Below are 23,043 nucleotides of genomic sequence, written 5' to 3'. Positions count from 1 at the left end.
TAAATGCCTTACGCTTAAGGTTGTTTTTCTGTTGGCTATTGCCTCTGCTAGGAGGGTGTCGGACTTAGGCGCTTTGTCTTGTCATCCACCCTTTCTGATTTTTCACCGTGTGACCGGGCAGTTCTTCGAATTCGCCCAGGTTATTTGCCTAAGGTGGTATCATCTTTTCACCTTAACCAGGAGATTGTGGTTCCGGCCTTCATCTCTTCTGGTTTGTCCTCCAAAGAGCGATCTTAGGATGTGGTACGGGCTCTCCATATTTATGTGGAAAGGACTGCCTCTATCAGGAGGTCAGATTCCCTTTTTGTACTTTTTGGTTTTCACAAACATGGCTGGCTTGCGAATAAACAAACCTTGGCCAGATGGATTAGAATGGTGATTGCACAAGCTTATGCGCAGGCTGGACTCCCAGCTCCTGCTGCTATCAAGGCCCATTCTACTCGGCCTGTTGGACCTTCTTGGGCGGCCCGCTGTGACGCGTCCGCTGAACAATTGTGCAAGGCGGCTACGTGGTCCTCAGTGAGCAAGTTCATTAGGGTCTATGCCTTTGATACTTCCCACTCCCAGGATGCTTCCGTTGGACACTGGCTTTTTGTGCCCGCTACTGTGCGTCCCCTCCCATGAGGAACTGCTTTAGGACATCCCCAAAGTTATTCCCTGTGGAATACCAGTGTACCCCGCTGCAGAAAAGGAGATTTATGGTAGACTAGTGGCTAATGCCATACACACCCAAAGAAGCTAAGTGCGTCAGGGTGGGCGCCCTGTGGAAACCAGTGTACCTCGCAGAAAGAGATTTAACAATGGTAAGTCTACCATAAATCTCCTTTTTATACAGGGTGTTTCACTCGCTATTGGCCCCAAAGTTTTTCTTATAACTTTTAAGTAACTGACATAATTTAGTCAAATTTGACACAGACATACCTTGGTCTATGAGAAACACAAGAAATGCATAGCAAGTGTTCAAAGTGTTCACCATTAGCATCATGAGCATTTACTAGGAAAACACTGTAACGTACCATTTTGTATGCAGATACAGCCACGGTTGCACACAGAATATAGGCATGCCACATATTTTAATTATCAGAGTCTGTTTATGCGTCCTTTTCACATAGCGATGCGAATAAGATGCTTGTGGATCCTACTTGTATCATTTTGCAAATAAGATACATTTTATTGGAGAAAAGTTGCATGTGAAGAGGCTTGGCGCTACCGGGCCTAGCGTGACTAGAAAGGCTGTTTAATGTGCAGGGAGGCTAGATGTAATTGGACATATCTGTAGTTTTACTTGTTCTGAAACAACTTTATGCTGGACAAATGGAATAGGCATTTAGAGGGCACGTCTTACCTTCAGCTGCTGGTTGGTTCGTTTCAGGAACTGTATTTCCTCTGCGTGTTTCTTCTCCTCAACTTGCCTTCTCTCTGCCTCACGTTTCTCAGTAGCCTCACACTTGGCTTTCTGTTCATTGACTTGTCTCTCTAGATCTCTCTTCTCCAGCTCTAAATCTGCAATCTACATAAAATAAATTATGTGCTCATTTAGTTAGTTTAGTGAGTTGATGACTGTGTAGATACAGATATATGTATAGCTCAGCTATCCAATAAATTTCTTATCAGATACTGATTGGGACTAGAAGTAAATCTGATGGCCACCATCAGACTTGTACGCAAACCATAGGGTTTGCGTACAAGTCTAAATCGGGCCCATTGTTCATGAAGTTCTTCTGAACACTGCTGCAGAGGTTCCCACAATGCATTGCACTTGTAGGATGTTTTTCTTTTGTCCAGTTCATTCCAAACCAAGTCCAGAAATTGTGCTGGCCTTTTCATGATTTGAAGTCCGCCCTCTTGTTCTATTTCTGAAAGGTAGTTCTGACATAGCTTTAAGGCATACTTTGGGTCATTGCTTTGACCAAAATATATATACAAAAGTGTAATGCGCTTGATGTATGCTTGTTAATAAATTGTCAAAAAAAGTAAATACACAGGTGCAGAGGCGTCACTAGGGTTGGTGTCACCCGGTGTGGTAACTCATGGTGTCACCCCCCCATGGACCTCCTCCCATATCACACCACACACATCCTTAGTAATGTTTTTGTACTAGTTTTACTTGTAAATCATAATTCCTGTATATCACTGAATGCGATGGCAATAGTAGTGACATAGGACCCTAATCAGGTTGGTTTGCATATTCTGCTAAAAAGCAGTATCTGCCATCGTTTCTGCAGCATGCTGGGGGCTGTCCAGCATGCTAATTGGCATCCAGCGATGCGATCGCAAAATAATTGAGATCCCATCGCTGAAGCAGAAACTAAGGATGACCCCCTGCAGACGTAGCTAGGCTGCGTATTCAGGCGATGAACCGGCAATTTTTGGGTTGTAGTGGGCGCGTGTGATGTCACGTAGCCGCCCCAAAAAAGCTCTGACCCCCTTTTGCAGCTACGCCTGCCCCCAATGCCCGCCGCCAGTGGCGTAATTAGACATTTTAGTGCTTTGTGCAAAATAGGGCATTGGTGCCAACCTGCACGCAAAACAGTGACAGGGCGCGCCGTAGGCGCGCGCAAAAAATATAGGGGCGTGGCTTCATGGGAAGGGGTGTGGCCACAAAATAATAACGATTCATATTACACGGCACAGTAGTCTCCATTATTCAAATTACGCCGCACAGTAGCGCCACTACACCAGGTAGAGCCCCTTTTTACACATTACGGCAGACAGCATCCCCTTTTTACACATTACGGCAGACAGCGTCCCCCTTTTTACACATTACGGCAGACAGCATCCCCCTTTTTACACATTACGGCAGACAGCATCCCCCTTTTTACACATTACGGCAGACAGAGTCCCCTTTTTACACATTACGGCAGACAGAATAGATTATACTTACCATTTCTCCGCTGGCTCAGTCAGGCTCCTCGTTGCTGGCAGCTCCGGGTGCAGGGGAGAAGGAAGAGGAGGGAGGGGAAGGAGGGAGGGAGCCGCAGCAGTGCACTGTAATTGCTGGCGGTGCCGCTGCAGCTGTCCATATCCTTCCGCATTGGCTGGCCGCCACTGCTGTGCATGCTGGGATGAGGGAAGCGCATCCCAACATTCACAGCAGCGGCAGCCAGCCTATGTGGAATGAGAGGGACAGCTGCAGCAGCGCTGCCACCAATTACATAGCGCTGCTGCGGCTCCTTCCCTCCACCCCCTCCCTCCTCTTCCTTCTCCGCTGCTCCCGCTGCTGCTCCTCTCCTCCTCAGGCACAGGCGGCTTGTAATGAGTCAACTTGACTCATTACAAGCTGCTGACTTTAGGGAATCGGGGCCGTTGCGCCCTCAGGGCGACTGCGCTGTGTGCCAGGCACACCTGACACACACATAGTTACGGCACTGCCCGCCGCTGTCAATGAAAGTGCAGTCGCATCCTTCAGGGATGCAAACGCGCTTTGATTGCATGCACACTGTTACCGTGGCATATTTTAGCAAAAATCACTCTATTGCGATTATTGCTAAAATGAAATGCGACCAGAATTAGGTCCATAAACAGCTAATGGGCCCTACACATTAGGCGATATAACTGCACGATATGAACGTTCTCGTACGTAGGCACCAGCGATGAACGATGTGCGGCCCCGCACTCGTTCATCATTGGTGCTGGGTCACTTATGCATGCAGGCCAATATGGACAATCTCGTCCATATTAGCATGCACTGCTATGGAGCCGGGTGACGTTATACCACACAGTATGAGCCGAAAATCACATGATAGCACACGGTATGAGCAGAAATTCACATTATAGCACACAGAATTAGCCGAAAATCACATGATGGCACACAGAATGAGCCGAAATTCACATTATAGCACACGGTATGAGCAGAAATTCACATTATAGCACACAGAATGAGCCGAAAATCACATGATGGCACACAGAATGAGCCAAAATCACATGATAGCACACGGTATGAGCAGAAATTCACATTATAGCACACAGAATGAGCCGAAATTCACATTATAGCACACAGAATGAGCAGAAATTCACATTATAGCACACAGTATGAGCCGAAATTCACATTATACAACATACAGTAGATTTAGACAAAATTCACATATGCCACACAGTATGATCCACAACTCAGGGCCAGGGAGATTGGCAGCAGGGACAGTGACAGGGAGAGGGACACAGGGAAGCAGGGTAAGAGTACCTAAGATGAGCAGCGGAGGACGTGGGCGGCGGCAGTGTGCAAAATGTGGCTGGCGCGGGTGAGGAGAATAGCAAGCCGCAAGAGCATCCTCACACTTCTCCCTCCTAGAATCCCGGCGGCGTGATGACGTTCAGACCCGGCCGCGGCGGAGTCCTCCTCTTCCAGCAGGGGGGAGGGGGGTATTGGGATGCGATCAAAACTGAGCCGCGGCGGAGTCTTCTTGTTGCAGGCGGGGGTATATGATTTTGAGTCGGCGGGGGTGCGATCGTAATGCAAATAGAGCACTGCAGTTACGATCGCACCCTCGCCGAATCAAAATCATATACCCCCGCCTGCAACAAAAAGACTCCGCCGCGGCTCAGTTTTGATCGCATCCCCCCCTAGCAGGTGCGAGTGCGGCTCTTGTTTGGTGTCACCCCATTGAAGGGTGACACCGGGGTGCGGGCGGCACCCCCCACACCCGCCACTGCCGGTAGCAGAGGTACAGATGGGGAAAGGAGCAGAGACAGACAGGCACACATGGAGGGGGAGAGGAGCACACGGCGCATGGGGGCAGAGTCACAGAGGGGGGAAAGGGGGGGGGGGGAGTATCAGAGACACAGATGGGGAAAGTACCAAAGATATACAGACTGTACAGATATAGGAAAGTGAGCGAGGCACTTATGGGAAAGGGAACTGCGGCATAGAAGGGTTGAGGGGCAGAGGCACAGACGGAGGGGTGACAAAAACACAGCTGATATAGGTGAAAGGTTCACTTGGGTAAGTAGGAGCAGAGGCACACATGGGGATATAGGGAAAGAGTAACACATGGGTATACAGGGGAAGGAGGCACACATGGGGATACAGGGGAAAGAGGCACACATGGAGATACAGGGGAAAGAGGCACACATGGAGATACAGGGGAACACCTGGGGATTCAGGGGAAAGAGGCACACCTGGGGATACAGGGGAAAGAGGCACACCTGGGGATACAGGGGAAAGAGGCACACCTGGGGATACAGGGGAAAGAGGCACACCTGGGGTTACAGGGGAAAGAGGCACACCTGGGAATGTAGGGGAAGGAAGCATACCTGGGAAACTTGTGAGAGCTAGAAGAAGCAGGAGAAGGAGGAGAACAGAGGAGCAGCAGGAGACCTGGGGGCGGGGCAACATGCAGTGCAGTAAATATAACTGAAGAGAGGAAGGAAACTACTGAGCTAGTCGGGACTCGGGAGAGATTTAAGTGAATGCCCTGAGAGGCTGCTGCGACTGGAGAGCGGGGGAGGGGGGCACACAACCCCCATGCTGGTAACTACAACCTGCATGTAAAGATAAAATGCTGCCAGTGGGGGCCACTAGCACTGATGATCCCAGCCCTGGGCTGCTTCCTCCTCACAGACATCTGCCTGCCTGCAGCCGCGATCATCAGCACAAGCATGGCCCCTGTACACAGTGACACTGTACTTCCCCCACACTTCTCAGCTGTACCTGCCGCCGGCCACTTCAATCAATCCTGCCCCTCAGCAATGCCAGCATTCGCCAGCTTGTAAATAGCTGCCCTCCGCCTTGCCCCACATAGCGCTGATGGGAGCCGCGCCTCTGAGGGGAGGGGACTCGGAGTGAAGAGTCTGAAGATCCGGCCAGGGGGATCGTGCTGACAGTCAGTGCCCCGTCCTGTGCTGTCATCTAGCTTGCCGCTGCCTGTCAGCTGTTGACAGGCGCAGAAAGCAGCGGAGCGCGGGGTGAGCTCCTATTGAGCCTGCAGCGCTTAGTGCCGGGGAAGAGGAGGTGTGGACGTCGCTGCTGACATGTCTATGTCAGTTCTTTTGATGGGATTAGGGTGCGGCTGGGAGTGCAGGGCTCTATTTGGTGTCACCCTATTGAAGGGTTACACCCGGGTGCGGGCCGCACCCCCCGCACCCCCCTCATGACGCCACTGCACAGGTGTCTGCTTAAATCAATTTTCAACACATATGGAACTTGCTGATATGATTAAATTAAAACAAATTTATTTGCACACACATTTAAGATCATTAAAAAAGGCTCGAGCACACTAATAAACATTCAAAATTCGTTGTCACTTGGTTATATGACTTGAAACAGTGTAGCTTCAATATTGCCACACAGACCTATTTTAGGTCTCTTTGTATCAATTGAGCAGATTGCAGATTGCAACAGTTACTACAGCCTTTAGAGAATAATTGTGGCTCCCGTCCTCTATGCTACTGGCGTCCCAGTGCAGAGGAAGTGCTGCTGGTAATAATTACCCGACCTGCGGGAAGATTCAGTCTCGCAGCGCAGGAGATACCGGGATATCTTCTATAGTAACTGTTGCAATCTGCAATCTGCTCAATTGATACAAAGAGACCTAAAATAGGTCTGTGTGGCAATATTGAAGCTACACTGTTTCAAGTCATATAACCAAGTGACAACGAATTTTGAATGTTTATTAGTGTGCTCGAGCCTTTTTTAATGATCTTAAATGTGTGTGCAAATAAATTTGTTTTAATTTAATCATATCAGCAAGTTCCATATGTGTTGAAAATTGATTTAAGCAGACACCTGTGTATTTACTTTTTTTGACAATTTATTAACAAGCATACATCAAGCGCATTACACTTTTGTATATATATTTTTTTCTGTTGTTTGGGGGAGCCAGCAATCCCTCAGTACTTGCAGCTGATGTATAGCTAATTTTAAATTTAATATAAATATTTGCGCCAGGAGTTGGGGTGGTTAAACACTCTAAATCAATCTATCATTGCTTTGACCAATCAGGTATAAACCAGAGGGTATTGTATGGTGCAGCAAAATTCTGTGGTAGCCTTTTTGGTTCAGGGTGCCAGTCATTTTATACCAGTTGCCTACTCAAGATCCAGCAAAAGCTCCAGACCATCGCATTTTCCCTTGTCTGACAGTTGGTATCACTGGGTTTTATTTACAAAATGGTGACTTGCAAAAACCACCCCTTTCCGGTATGTTTAAGCCCAAAACTTAAAAGAGCAAAGCTTTTAATAGCAAAACACCTTTTAAATTGTGGGCTTAAACATGATAGGCTAGTAGTAAATAAAGCCAACACACTTAGCAACCATCATTTAACAGCATACAAAGACTGCCGGATGAGTCAAAGATTTCAAATTTTTATTCACTGGTCCATTAGACCTTCATGTCTTTGGTAGTCTATGGCAGTGCTGTATGGCCCAGGCAATCCTCTCTTAAATTGCTGCAGAACACCTGTAAGTTCTTAAGCTAGTACTTTTTAGAGCCCTGAAATTAATACTATTTTTTAGATTTAGCTAACCTAAACTTGTTTTTAACCCTTAGCAGTTTAGTGCTTTTCTTTGTACCATTTCAGCTTACTCATTGGCGTTACTTAAATTTCATTAAAAGTAGAACAATGGAGGTATTCTAAAACTTTGATGGCACATACGTGCTGCCCACAAAACCCATCTTCCATTACTGCTTCATCCTTTGTGCTAAAGACCATGGGCCTGATTCAGAGGTGGATTCCGTAGTGGCAGGGCCGAAACTATGGGTGTGTGAGCAGTGCTGTCGCACAGAATACAGAGCTCTTTGGGCGGCACCATCACTGCCCTATTGTTCCTCCATCTGGCTAGCTCTGCTGCAGTACCGGCCAGAGCGGTTATTAGATGCTCTAGGCAGGCACTCTGCAGTCACCTGGATTGTCCTGAGGATACCCTGGGCAATGATGCACTTTTGTTCTCTTCACTGGTCCTGGCGCTGGCGGCTCCGCCTCCTTTTAATGCCATTGATCAGAGAGTGTAGTTGGCACCAATGCTTACCACCAGGAGTCGCAGAAAGCATTTGGACGCAGATCCCTGCAATTTCAGTGGGCATTCCTGGGAGGTAACGGGATGGCTAGTCAGATGTGGGCATGACATGGCCAGCGACTGCAGCTTTTGCCGCAGTTGCAATGGCACCAACGGCCATGTTGACAGACATTCTGTGCCGGCATAGAACAGCTGCAATGTCTGATTGTGCATCTATGTACACACAGTGGCGGATTAGTGCCGCAGCCGGTGGTCATCTCAGTAGATAGCCCATCTGCTATGGCATTAGCAAAAAGACACAGTTCAAGTTGCAATAGCATCCACCTTTAAATCAGGCCCCATGTCAGTGGCAAACGCAGGATTTCTAGAGGGGGGTTTCCAAATGCAATCCATAATCTCCCACTCTGCGGAGCAAGTGCAGGAGTCTGGGGGAGAGGGAGAAGAACCTAGTAATGACCCTGCACATTGGTACTTTTTATACATTGGATACTGTATGGAATACAGTATTAATATTTAACGCTATAGATTGTCTATAGCAGAGGTTCTCAAACTCGGTCCTCGGGAGCCCACACAGTGCATGTTTTGCAGGTAACCCAGCAGGTGCACAGGTGTATTAATTACTCACTGACACATTTTAAAAGGTCCACAGGTGGAGCTAATTATTTCACTTGCGATTCTGTGAGGAGACCTGCAAAACATGCACTGTGTGGGCCCCCGAGGACCGAGTTTGAGAACCTCTGGTCTATAGTATAGGCTGTATCAAACATATTTAAACAATATAAATAAGATAAGTGGTCAGGAAAAGGTTAAACATACCATACTAAATAAATAAACAAACAAACAAACAAACATAATACAACCAGTAGTAGACAGAAGTGCACTTTCTAAGTACACATTCTCCCACCTCATGGAAAGGTTTCTGTCTCTTCTTCCTGGCAGCTACCTTCATATTATATACCTTTGCCATTGTTGTTATAATTTGAGCCACTTGCCAAGAGGAGGGGGGTTTCCAGGCAACCAGAACGCCCCCGCGTTTGCCTATGCATGTATACGGAGTCCTAACCACAAAGGGTTAGTAGCGACAATGTTTAAGCTCTTCTGTTAATTTTATAATACTATGCTTTTAGAAAACAGGCTGAACATTTGCCTTTCCCTTCACACCTTAGAAAAGAGCATGATCTGCTGGATTGCAATGTTATTTCTTGTGCTTGTGATATGCAGTAAAGGTGAAAGTAATATAGCAGATGACACAAGATTCTAGGGTGTGTAAATGAATGCCTGATTGCTTTTCTGTCCTCATTTATTCAGAATCCATTTCTTGATACATCATTTTAATAGTATTATACAGTTTATAATAGAATGGCCATTCGTGGAGACAGGGTGTCTGCCATTGTTCCTCGCTCAGCAGACAGCTAATGCTATTCCTGTCTTTTAAATCATATTAGCCAATGATGTGTTAGCAGCAGGGCATAAAGGAACACACCCACCATCCTCAAGCCAGGATACAATTTGTTTTTAACTGCTGGACAATTTTCTAAAAAGATATCTCAGTACGCTTTCATATTTATAAAACTTTCATAATGTGATTAAAATCCAAGTTTGTTGACCATGAAATGAGAGATGCAAGTAGAAAATCAGTAAAAAGAAAAGTTAGATAATCTTAAATCTATGCTATGAAGTCACCATTGAGATATGAAGCAGTTTGACAGCATGGCAAATGCAATTTCATTGTGTATTAGCTATGGTTGAGGAAGTTAATATTACAGATCCTGTTTTTTGTAGCACTTAGCTAAAAAGATTAGATAGACATTTTGGCTGGGGCAGGAGGACACTGTTTGAAACTGACTTGTTTATCACTAAGTGGCAGCGAGGAAATTATTCTACACACTAGCTGGGTACTGTCTTCAAACTTCTAACCCTGCACGCTGTGTAGTCATACTGGTATATTTCAGTGGATGTCACTAAGAGAAAATAAACTGTACATGTGAATGTCTGACAGTGTTTGACTGCCAGTGTTAAAGGAACTGCACCTTTCAACACAGTCGCTGACACGCCCACTGACTCAAGCACCCCTGTGTCGCTGCCCAGGAACACGGAATTGCAAGATCGAAGCAGTTCCAATCAGCGTCCGCTGGTGATGACTAACTTGATGCATGTGCAGTGCATAAGTAAAACATCAAGCACTTGCGTCCATTTCTAAATCAGGTTCTATATTAATACAGTTTGAGTATACCTTATCCAAAACGCTTGGGACCAGAGGTATTTTGGATATGGGATTTTTCCGTATTTTGGAATAATTGCATACCATAATGAGATATCATGATGATGGGACCTAAGTCTAAGCACAGAATACATTTATGTTACATATACATCTTATACACACAGCCTGAAGGTCATTTTAGCCAATATTTTTTTTAACTTTGTGTATTAAACAAAGTGTGTCTCCATTCACACAATTCATTTATGTTTCATATACACCTTATACACACAGCCTGAAGGTCATTTAATACAATATTTTTAATAACTTTTAGTATTAAATAAAGTTTGTGTACATTGAGCCATCAAAAACAAAGGTTTCACTATCTCACTCTCACTCAAAAAAGTCCGTATTTCGGATTATTCCGTATTTCGGAATATTTGGATATGGGATTCTCAACCTGTAATAATAATAATATTAGGACAGGGGGGGCACAATTATTTCAGTATTTAGTATTATTTCATTATGTTAGGATGGAGGCAACACTTGCTGTTACGGCACTTGAAGTGCTGGTATGCACTGAAGCCCACATGCATGCTGGCATTTGTTGTACTACAAAAATCTGTGCTATATTTTGAAGTTATTCATCCGGAATACACTGGCAAGAAGTACTAGGAAGGTCCAGTGCTACTCCGCATTAGGTATCTTCTCAGAGCCGGCATAGGCAAACTAGGCAATTGCCTAGGGCATTTGATATGCCTAGGGGCATCATCAGCTTCTGCTGATTAAAATGATATGTGGCATTCCTATATTCTGTATGTAGCATTTCATATGCAGATACAGCCACAGTCTCACACAGTATATAGGCATGCTGCATATCAGTTTAATCAGCAGAAGCTGCTTGTGCATCCTAGCCACATAGCAATGCAAATAAGATGTATTTTCATTAAAAAAAGGTGCCCGACGTTAGCATTGATGCAAGATTTGTGAGGACACATCTGTATCCAAGACAGAGGTCACAGTGTTAGTGGAAGTGTGAGTGCTGTGTGCATGTGAGTGGGTTGGTTGTGCAGTAGTGTTCGGAATATGTGTAAGGAGCATTATGTGTGTCATGTAAAAATGCATTAATAATGTGCAACATATGTGTAAAGGGCCACTATGTGTGTCATTATGTGTATAAGGGCAGTTTTAATGTGCGGCATATGTGTAACAGGGTACTACTGTATGTGTGCCATTATGTGTATAGGGGCACTAATGTGCAGCAAATGTGTAGGGGGCACTATGTGTGTCATTATGTGTATAAGGGCATTAATAATGTGCGGCATATGTGTAAGGGACATTATGCGTAAAAGGGCATTAATAAAGGTTGTCATAATGTGTAAGGTGCATTATGTTTCTAAGGACATTAATGTGTCTATTATGTGTAAGGGGCATTACTGTGTGGAATTGTGTATAAATGCATTACTAATGTGTGGCATTATGTGTATAAGGTGCTCTACTATGTGGCGTTGTATATAGAAAGGGCACTACTGTGTCGTCTAATATGAATAAAGAGCAATAAGGTGTGGTGTAATGTGAATAAGGAGCAATTCAGTGTGATGTAATGTGAATAAGGGGCTACTGTGAGGAGTAACGTTTATAAGGTAAAGTGATACTACTGTGGGATGTAATATGAATTATGGACACTATCGCAAGATAAAATGTGAATAAAGTTGTAGTACTGTGTGGCGAAATTGGAATTGTGGTTACTATTGTGTGTCCATGCCCCTTCCCAGCAAGAAGATGCTCCTTTTTGGGCTGTGCGTCAAATGTGCGAACTGTTCCTATTTAAAATATAGGGGGTACAAGGACTGCTATGGGTGAGGGGTGATGGTGCTGGGAAAGAGGTGCAAGGTCAGAGGCAGAACCAGTGGTGGTGCTGGGGGCACCAGTCAAAATCTTGCCTAGGGCATCATATTGGTTAGGGCCGGCTCTGTATCTTCTAGATGCAGGGGGCCGTAATTATAATATAAAAATACACCGCACGTGCTTGTAATTGAATGTCAGATGTTTGTGTAAAAGGATATGTGTTCTGTATTGATGAGGAAGCTTTAGCATATGAATTGTTAGGGTCACCATATTACTTTATATAAAGAAAGAGAAAACTGTAAAATATTGGGCCACTTTAAGTCATGCTCCTAGAACACGCTGATTATTAATGAAATATGGCCTCCAATGTGAACTTCTTTGCATCTCAGTTCACAAACACTTGCCAACGCCCGAACACGCCCATAAGACAGTATCTTGGTGCATCTGATAGCAACTTCCCAGTCACTGCCCAAGAACACCCAATACATTTCTGAGAGCACGTGTCTCAGTCAGTCCTGCGACTTTGGACCCTATGCAGTGTCAGCAGCAGATTCTGCTGGAAAGCAGAATCTGCTAATGCTGAAAATTGCACATTGGGGGCCGCCCAGCCCAGCCCAGCCCCCCCCCACACACACACACACACACACTCATACACAAAACGGTCCATCGCCACCCACCCCACGGCCGCTGCTGTCAATCAAGGTGCGATTGCATGCACAGAAGTCTGAAAATCGCCCGTTTGCGTTTACTGCAACCAATAACCCTAGAACAGCCTAATAAAGCAGAAAGAGAAACAGCAGCTTTTAGTAACCTTGCAGATGTTTGTGTTTTTTTTTCTCAGCCACATTACAATGTGAAAACCCATTGAAAATACACTTTATGGTAACCTCTCTTTATGAAAGCAGTGTATGTTTTTCAGTTTTAGATTTATACAAATAATGTGCTTATATTTTTATTTATTTTTTAAATCGCAAATTGTAGTTGTGCATTGATGTAGCCACAAGCAGCCAGAACATTACTGCCATCTAGTGGAGATATTTAGAACATTAATAAATTCAGTGACAGCAGCTCACTATTTCGAATTACTCATTCTAACTATATTAGTAATTTGCATATTATGGACCATGTCTTCAAGAAATGGTGATAGATAGCCTTGTAAATTACTTGTTTATTCCTGTACACATATACAGTGTCAGGGAACTTCTTATTAGAGATGAGCGGGTTCGGTTAGCCGAGAACCGAACTCTACCAAACTCCACGTGTCAAACACGGTTCCGAGCCCGGCTCGGTTATTCCCGCCTGACTCGGAAACCCTGAACGAGGCAAAACGTCATCATCCCGCTGTCGGATTCTCGTGGGATTCGGACTCCATATAAAGAGCCGCGCGTCGCCGCCATTTTCACTCGGGCATTGTAGAGAGTACAGAGAGGACGTGGCTACGTTCTCTGTGTCAGTTCTCAGTATCAGTGCTCAGCATCAGTGCTCATTGTCTTGTGCTGCATTGTGCTGCTCAGTAATACTAGTACAGGGTCTTGTGCTGCATCTTGCTGCTGTAGGGTGCTGTGGTAGTAGTGTTCTGTGACTGTGCATCGGTCATCATCATTCCAGTCACAGTGGTATCTGGGGGGGGTGACAATTCCAGAGTGCTTTTGTGCTGCTCACTAATACTAGTACAGTGTTTTGTGCTGCATCATGCTGCTCATTGTCAGTTCTCAGTAGTATCATCAGTGCTCAGTATCAGTGCTCATTGTCTTGTGCTGCTCAGTAATACATTACTAATACTAGTACACTGTCTTGTGCTGCATCTTGCTGCTGTAGGGTGCTGTGGTAGTGTCCTGTGACTGTGCATCAGTCATCATCCTTCCAGTCACAGTGGTATCTGGGGGGTGACAATTCCAGAGTGCTTTTGAGCTGCTCACTAATACTAATACTAGTACAGTGTCTTGTGCTGCATCGTGCTGCTCAGTGTCAGTTCTCAGTAGTATCATCAGTGCTCAGCATCACTGCTCAGTAGTATCATCAGTGCGCAGTATCACTGGTCAGTGCTCAGTGTCTTGTGCTGCTCAGTGTCAGTTCTCAGTAGTATCAGTGCTCAGTATCACTGCTCAGCAGTATCATCAGTGCTCAGTATCACTGGTCAGTGCTCAGTGTCTGTCACGATCCAGGTAATTCCTTATCAGTGTTTACCTTCCAAATGCCTCCTGAGACTGTCCCAGCGTTCCAAGCCTGGATTCCATCTGCACTGTCTGCGTGCAGCACGCTGCATCTCATTGTCTCAAGTCTCTTCACTGTGATTCTGGCAGCTTCATGGTTAAAACTAACATGCAAGTTACAAACAGTCTTTCCCTCCAAGTTCAAACATGGGCGCAGCCATGTTTGTTTTCATCACATGTTACTTTTCAGCCTATCAGCTGCACTCTGGTTTCTGCCTAATTATCCAGCAGCTGCACTCTAGACTCTGCTTACTCAGCCAGCCAATCCCTGATTCCCAGCTGGTATAAATATCCTGTTCCTGGGCTGGAAAGTTGTCAGTGCTTCAGTTGTCATCCTAGTGAAACCAGTTTCTTCCTACTGTGGTCGTTCCTGCCTGCAAACTCCACTAGAGACTTGTGCCAGTTCCACTATCCATGGTGCAGCCTGACTCTGCAGTGTCCCATCATTGCACGCAGGGTCTGGCAAATTACTATAACACCGGCTTCCAGCATTCCAGCGGTGCCCTGTTCCTGTATTCCGGTAATCTGCGCTCTCAAGCATCTCCTGTATATGCTCTCAAGCATCTCCTGTATTCCGGTAATCTGCGCTCTCAAGCATCTCCTGTATCTGCGCTCACAAGCATCTCCTGTATCTGCGCTCCCTAGCATCTCCTGTATCTGCGCTTACAAGCATCTCCTGTATATGCACTCTCAAGCATCTCCTGTATATGCGCTCACAAGCATCTCCTGTATCTGTGCTCACAAGCATCTCCTGTATATGCTTCTAAGCATCACCTACATAACTCCTCGCTCTCAAGCTACAGTTTGCATTCCAGCATTATTAACACAGCTCTTCAGTGCAATGGTGTGGTAAAGGACTCGCCATCTCCAGGTCCTTTTAGACTGTTCTATTGTACCACACCTAGAGACTTCCTATGTGCATCTCTGAGAGCTGTGACTTGTCATCCTGTTACCATACTGCTAACTGTCGCTATCATTTGTGAGCTGAGTTCATTTAATAAACCTGTTGAACATATCCTCTGTTGTCGTGGTCACGCCTTCGGGCTTTAGGTACTGCAGGTTCACGCATGTCCAGGAGTCCTATCTGGCCTCTCACATTTAAGTATACCTCAGCCCCTACAATTGAGGCTTCCAGTAGTGATCACCAGCCCTCAGTTGTGACAGTGTCTTGTGCTGCATCGTGGTGCTCAGGGTCAGTTCTCAGTATCACTGCTCAGTAGTATCATCAGTGCTCAGTATCACTGGTCAGTACTCAGTGTCTTTTGCTGCTCAGTGTCAGTTCTCAGTATCACTGCTCAGTAGTATCATCAGTGCTCAGTATCACTGGTCAGTGCTCAGTGTCTTGTGCTGCTCAGTGTCAGTTCTCAGCATCACTGCTCAGTAGTATCATCAGTGCTCAGTATCACTGCTCAGTAGTATTATCAGTGCTCAGTATCACTGGTCAGTGCTCAGTGTCTTGTGCTGCTCAGTGTCAGTTCTCAGTGTCACTGCTCAGTAGTATCATCAGTGCTCAGTATCACTGGTCAGTGCTCAGTGTCTTATGCTGCATCGTGCTGCTCAGTGTCAGTTCTCAGCATCACTGCTCAGTAGTATCATCAGTGCTCAGTATCACTGCTCAGTAGTATCATCAGTGCTCAGTATCACTGGTCAGTGCTCAGTGTCTTGTGCTGCTCAGTGTCACTGCTCAGTAGTATCATCAGTGCTCAGAATCACTGGTCAGTGCACCTCTTTTTCTCTTTTCTTTGCATCATGTGCTGTTTGGGGACTATTTTAAAAAAAAAATGTCCACTTCCGTATATGTCCAGTGGTACTGCCATTTAATATAATTCCCGACAATACTACCATTTAATTCCAGTGATTTTTGTCATTTTCTTCCAGTGATTTGGAACAATAATACCATTGGTTAGAACAAATAATTCCTGTGATACTGGCTTTTAATTCTAGTGATTTTGTCATTTTCTTCCAGTGATTTGGATCAATAATTCCACTGATTACACTGAATAATTCCAGTGATATTGCCTTATTATTCCCATGATACTGGAGTCTAATTCTAGATGGGCCAGGTGTTTGTGTTGCTTAGCTTAGCCATCCAGCGACCTTGGTGCACCTCTTTATCTTTGCATCATGTGCTGTTTGGGGACTATTTTTTTTAAAAGTGCCATCCTGTCTAACACTTCCGTATATGTCCAGTGGTACTGCCATTTGATATAATTCCCGACATTACTGCCATTTAATTCCAGTGCTTTTGTCATTTTCTTCCAGTGATTTGGACCAATAATACCATTGGTTAGAACAAATAATTCCTTTGATACTGGCTTTTAATTCTAGTGATTTTGTCATTTTCTTCCAGTGATTTGGACCAATAATTCCACTGATTATACTGAATAATTCCAGTGATCTTGCCTTACAATTCACATGATACTGGAGTCTAATTCTAGATGGGCCAGGTGTTTGTGTCGCTTAGCTTAGCCATCCAGCGACCTTGGTGCACCTCTTTTTTTTCTTTGCATCATGTGCTGTTTGAGTGTTTGGGGACTATTTTTTTAAGTGCCATCCTGTCTGACACTGCAGTGCCACTCCTAGATGGGCCAGGTGTTTGTGCCGGCCACTTGGGTCACTTAGCTTAGTCATCCAGCGACCTCGGTGCAAATTTTAGGACTAAAAATAATATTGTGAGGTGTGAGGTGTTCAGAATAGACTGGAAATTAGTGAAAATTATTGTTATTGAGGTTAATAATACTATAGGATCAAAATTACCCCCAAATGCTATGATTTTAGCTGTTTTTGTGTTGTTGTTTTTCAAAAATCACCCGAATCCAAAACCCGAAAGGGTGGTTTTGCCAAAATGCGTCCGAATCCAAAACACGACCGCGGACCCGAATCCAAAACACGAAAAATGCCTGCTGCACATCTCTACTTCTTATACAAATGACATATTTACAATAATGTAAACCTGTAAATAAAACTCATATTAAGATGAGTGCCAATATTTGTACTTAGCAAGAATGATCAAAGCAATTATACTATCATTAACAGCAGTTCATACGCCAATGATATTCTGGTTCATTTTGTATCTTTCTATGGAAAATGTACTTCACCTGTCACTTTTTTTATTGCAGTCTGAAATTAAACCATATTATTCTATCTACAAAGCCTGAAGTAATAGGGTTGAATAGGTGTCCACTCTCCTCTGTCATTTCCAAATTAGTTCAAAATGTCACAAAGAATTAATCAACCTCCACCTGTGCTCAATTATAGTGATTCATGAGAAGTAGGAATAAATGAACATTTTCTGTAGATTGCGCTGTTGTGTAATATGTAATTGCTGAATGTGCTGCAGAATGTCTAGAGGTGGAAATGTGTTTATCTTACTATCGTTATAGGGAAGCAATCCTATCTGCAAAATGGTTTGTAGAAAGAAGTTTCTGGGCGTAAAATCTATGGGCCCTATTATCACAGGAAAAATGGAAGATTGTTACATTTTTGATGTAACTGGGATATTTAAGAAAATATTAGATACATCTGCTGCAGTCCCCTTTTTAATGTGTGCAAAACCAGTCCCCATAGCTGTCTATTATGGGTTTTGTCAAAAAAGCCTTTTTAACAAACTCCATACCTTTTTTCGGAGCTTGACACCATTAGCTAGATAGCCCCAAAAGCAAATTACAAATTGAGGAGATAAAGGGGTATATTCAATTCCTGTCGGATCCTCTCCGACGGAGAGGATCAGACAGCTCATTATTTAATTTGCGGGCGTTTTCGCCGACTTTTGTCCCGTTTCCGCCCATGCCAATCCGACTTTTTTTTTAAAGTCGAATTGGCATGGGCAAAAACGCCGAAAACGCCCGCAAATTCGACAAAACAGGTGGATCGGCGGCGATTTCGCCAATCCACCTGTTTTCTGACAGGGTCAGAATTTCCGACAAGTCGAAAAAATGGCACTTACATTGAATAGGGCGAATCGAAATTCGCCCTAAAAACGGCGAAGAGTGCATTTTTTTTACCTGTTGGGTATTCCGACAGGAGTTGAATATACCTAAAAGAATGTTGCTTTTCAGTGCTTGGCTGCAATAATTGTTAAACTGTGGATTCTACTATAATATTTGTCTAAAGGGTACAAATAATACATTAATTGAAGTGATGGTGACTGTACAGTATTGGTTTATTCATTTCATCTATACAACAGGTAGACCAATAAAGTACATGATAGTTTTGAAATTGTCAAAAGATTTTAGTGTATCCCCCATAATCTAACAAGCGTTTTTGTGACCAGAACCCCTACCCATCTCTTTTAGTTTTCTAATTAGCATACCAATGCAAGTTCTTGTTAATAACAACCCCCCTCCTTTCCCATGTCTGTGTTTGGTGCAAGTGGGTACAAGCCCCTGTCTCGCACCAAGGGGTGTTTTAAGAGAGGAGGGGACTGCGTGCAGCCTCCATTGCAGGCCCGAGTCTACTGCTAGAGTCTACTGCGCAAGTCTTCGGGAACATGGTGCCCGCGTCTTGTTCCCGGGTTCATCTAGTGTGCAAGTCACTCAGAAATGGCAGCGGCCCTGGGATGCCAGAGGGGTGAGTATGCTATATGAGTGCAGTGTTTTATTCAGTTCAAACTATCTTTGCATGTGCTAAAAAAAATAAAAAAAATAATAATAATATGATATGCAGGAATTTGTCAAATAAAATTGCTGAAAGTATACAGGAATTATTTATTATTTGTTAATCTGAATTATTTATTAATTGTTAATAGGAATTTATAATATGCATATCTTTTTTATAAGCAATGTTTTTATTTTCTAAAAACTATCTGCTATATAATTTTTTTTTTCAAATTTATGATAAAAAAAAACATAGTCCTGTTTAATTCCATGTCTGCGCTTATGTACATGTTTTATACATAACTACTGGAGGAAACAAATGGGGACAATAAAAAAAAAAAAAGTACACTCTATATACTTACATTGATAAGATACTAGTTAGGGTTTACTGACACAATATAATGGGACGACTAAAGAAATGACAATTTGAAGGGACCTACTTTTTTCTCCACATCAGATTTGCCTTGTTCAGCTTGTAAGGCCTTCCTCATGCCAAACGCTACACTGCTTTCATACAATGTCTGGTACGCAGAGATGGTCATGTGGATTTCGTCACGCACCCTCAGCAACAGGATACCACGCTCCGCACAGTTAATGGTCACTTGTCTGATAAGCTCATCTGTCATGGTACAAAACACAACAACACATTTTTATGATTATATTATATGCTGTGACATTTTAATACAGGTTGAGTATCCCATATCCAAATATCCGAAATACGGAATATTCCGGAATACAGACTTTTTTGAGTGAGATAGTGAAACCTTTGTTTTTTTGATGGCTCAATGTACACAAACTTTGTTTAATACACAAAGTTATTAAAAAATAAGATTTTACTTACCGATAAATCTATTTCTCGGAGTCCGTAGTGGATGCTGGGGTTCCTGAAAGGACCATGGGGAATAGCGGCTCCGCAGGAGACAGGGCACAAAAAGTAAAGCTTTTCCAGATCAGGTGGTGTGCACTGGCTCCTCCCCCTATGACCCTCCTCCAGACTCCAGTTAGGTACTGTGCCCGGACGAGCGTACACAATAAGGGAGGATTTTGAATCCCGGGTAAGACTCATACCAGCCACACCAATCACACCGTACAACTTGTGATCTAAACCCAGTTAACAGTATGATAACAGCGGAGCCTCTGAAAGATGGCTTCCTTCAACAATAACCCGAATTAGTTAACAATAACTATGTACAATTATTGCAGATAATCCGCACTTGGGATGGGCGCCCAGCATCCACTACGGACTCCGAGAAATAGATTTATCGGTAAGTAAAATCGTATTTTCTCTATCGTCCTAGTGGATGCTGGGGTTCCTGAAAGGACCATGGGGATTATACCAAAGCTCCCAAACGGGCGGGAGAGTGCGGATGACTCTGCAGCACCGAATGAGAGAACTCCAGGTCCTCCTTAGCCAGAGTATCAAATTTGTAAAATTTTACAAACGTGTTCTCCCCTGACCACGTAGCTGCTCGGCAAAGTTGTAATGCCGAGACCCCTCGGGCAGCCGCCCAAGATGAGCCCACCTTCCTTGTGAAGTGGGCCTTTACAGATTTAGGCTGTGGCAGGCCTGCCACAGAATGTGCAAGTTGGATTGTGCTACAGATCCAACAAGCAATCGTCTGCTTAGACGCAGGAGCACCCATCTTGTTGGGTGCATACAATATAAACAACGAGTCAGATTTTCTGACTCCAGCTGTCCTTGCAATATATATTTTTAATGCTCTGACAACGTCCAGTAACTTGGAGTCCTCCAAGTCACTTGTAGCCGCAGGCACTACAATAGGCTGGTTCAGATGAAATGCTGACACCACCTTAGGGAGAAAATGTGGACGAGTCCGCAGTTCTGCCCTGTCCGAATGGAAAATCAGATATGGGCTTTTGTAAGATAAAGCTGCCAGTTCTGACACTCTCCTGGCCGAAGCCAGGGCTAGAAGCATGGTCACTTTCCATGTGAGATATTTCAAATCCACCTTTTTTAGTGGTTCAAACCAATGAGATTTTAGAAAGTCCAAAACCACATTGAGATCCCACGGTGCCACTGGAGGCACCACAGGAGGCTGTATATGTAGCACTCCCTTAACAAAGGTCTGGACTTCAGGGACTGAAGCCAATTCTTTTTGAAAGAAAATCGACAGGGCCGAAATTTGAACCTTAATAGATCCCAATTTGAGACCCATAGACAATCCTGATTGCAGGAAATGTAGGAATCGACCCAGTTGAAATTCCTCCGTCGGAGCACTCCGATCTTCGCACCACGCAACATATTTTCGCCAAATTCGGTGATAATGTTGCACGGTTACTTCCTTCCTTGCTTTAATCAAAGTAGGAATGACTTCTTCCGGCATGCCTTTTTCCTTTAGGATCCGGCGTTCAACCGCCATGCCGTCAAACGCAGCCGCGGTAAGTCTTGAAACAGACAGGGACCCTGCTGAAGCAAGTCCCTCCTTAGAGGTAGAGGCCACGGATCTTCCGTGATCATCTCTTGAAGTTCCGGGTACCAAGTCCTTCTTGGCCAATCCGGAACCACTAGTATCGTTCTTACGCCTCTTTGCCGTATAATTCTCAATACTTTTGGTATGAGAGGCAGAGGAGGAAACACATACACCGACTGGTACACCCAAGGCGTTACCAGCGCGTCCACAGCTATTGCCTGCGGATCTCTTGACCTGGCGCAATACCTGTCCAGTTTTTTGTTGAGGCGAGACGCCATCATGTCCACCATTGGTCTTTCCCAACGGGTTACCAGCATGTGGAAGACTTCTGGATGAAGTCCCCACTCTCCCGGGTGAAGATCGTGTCTGCTGAGGAAGTCTGCTTCCCAGTTGTCCACTCCCGGGATGAACACTGCTGACAGTGCTATCACATGATTCTCTGCCCAGCGAAGAATCCTTGCAGCTTCTGCCATTGCACTCCTGCTTCTTGTGCCGCCCTGTCTGTTCACATGGGCGACTGCCGTGATGTTGTCCGACTGGATCAACACCGGTTTTCCCTGAAGCAGAGGTTCTGCCTGGCTTAGAGCATTGTATATTGCTCTTAGTTCCAGAATGTTTATGTGAAGAGACGTTTCCAGGCTCGTCCATACTCCCTGGAAGTTTCTTCCTTGTGTGACTGCTCCCCAGCCTCTCAGGCTGGCGTCCGTGGTCACCAGGATCCAATCCTGTATGCCGAATCTGCGGCCCTCCAATAGATGAGCACTCTGCAACCACCACAGAAGAGACACCCTTGTCCTTGGAGACAGGGTTATCCGCAGGTGCATCTGAAGATGCGACCCTGACCATTTGTCCAACAGATCCCTTTGGAAAATTCTTGCGTGGAATCTGCCGAATGGAATTGCTTCGTAAGAAGCCACCATTTTTCCCAGGACTCTTGTGCATTGATGTACAGACACCTTTCCTGGTTTTAGGAGGTTCCTGACAAGCTCGGATAACTCCTTGGCTTTTTCCTCCGGGAGAAAAACCTTTTTCTGAACCGTGTCCAGAATCATCCCTAGGAACAGCAGACGAGTTGTCGGCATTAACTGGGATTTTGGAATATTCAGAATCCACCCGTGCTGTTTTAGCACTTCTTGAGACAGTGCTAATCCCATTTCTAGCTGTTCTCTGGACCTTGCCCTTATTAGGAGATCGTCCAAGTATGGGATAATTAATATGCCTTTTCTTCGAAGAAGAATCATCATCTCGGCCATTACCTTTGTAAAGACCCGAGGTGCCGTGGACAATCCGAACGGCAGCGTCTGAAACTGATAGTGACAGTTTTGTACAACGAACCTGAGGTACCCCTGGTGTGAGGGGTAAATTGGAACGTGGAGATACGCATCCTTGATGTCCAAGGATACCATAAAGTCCCCTTCTTCCAGGTTCGCTATCACTGCTCTGAGTGACTCCATCTTGAACTTGAACTTCTTTATGTACAGGTTCAAGGACTTCAGATTTAGAATAGGCCTTACCGAGCCATCCGGCTTCGGTACCACAAATAGAGTGGAATAATACCCCTTCCCTTGTTGTAGAAGAGGTACCTTGACTATCACCTGCTGAGAGTACAGCTTGTGAATGGCTTCCAAAACCGTCTCCCTTTCGGAGGGGGACGTTGGTAAAGCAGACTTCAGGAAACGGCGAGGTGGATCTGTCTCTAATTCCAACCTGTACCCCTGAGATATTATCTGCAGGATCCAGGGATCTACCTGCGAGTGAGCCCACTGCGCGCTGTAATTTTTGAGACGACCGCCCACCGTCCCCGAGTC

At 44.8% G+C, this 23,043-nt stretch overlaps 1 protein-coding gene across 2 annotated transcripts in view; it reads right to left on the bottom strand.

Annotated features, from left to right (window-relative positions):
• DNALI1 (dynein axonemal light intermediate chain 1) overlaps nt 1–23,043 on the bottom strand; it is a 94,696-nt gene that overhangs the window by 46,699 nt on the left and 24,954 nt on the right. For both annotated transcript variants that reach the window (XM_063954344.1, XM_063954345.1), the window contains exons 4-5: nt 19,244–19,422; nt 1,346–1,510 (exon numbers count right to left, since the gene is read on the bottom strand). In XM_063954344.1, the coding sequence (XP_063810414.1) occupies nt 1,346–1,510; nt 19,244–19,422 (344 nt within the window). The remainder of the gene's footprint in view (nt 1–1,345; nt 1,511–19,243; nt 19,423–23,043) is intronic.

The sequence above is a fragment of the Pseudophryne corroboree genome, chromosome 2 (genome assembly GCF_028390025.1).
Source record: "Pseudophryne corroboree isolate aPseCor3 chromosome 2, aPseCor3.hap2, whole genome shotgun sequence".
Classification (NCBI taxonomy): Eukaryota; Metazoa; Chordata; class Amphibia; order Anura; family Myobatrachidae; genus Pseudophryne; species Pseudophryne corroboree.
The sequence above is the reverse complement of the archived record's forward strand: the minus strand, read 5'-3'. Positions and strand labels throughout refer to the sequence as shown.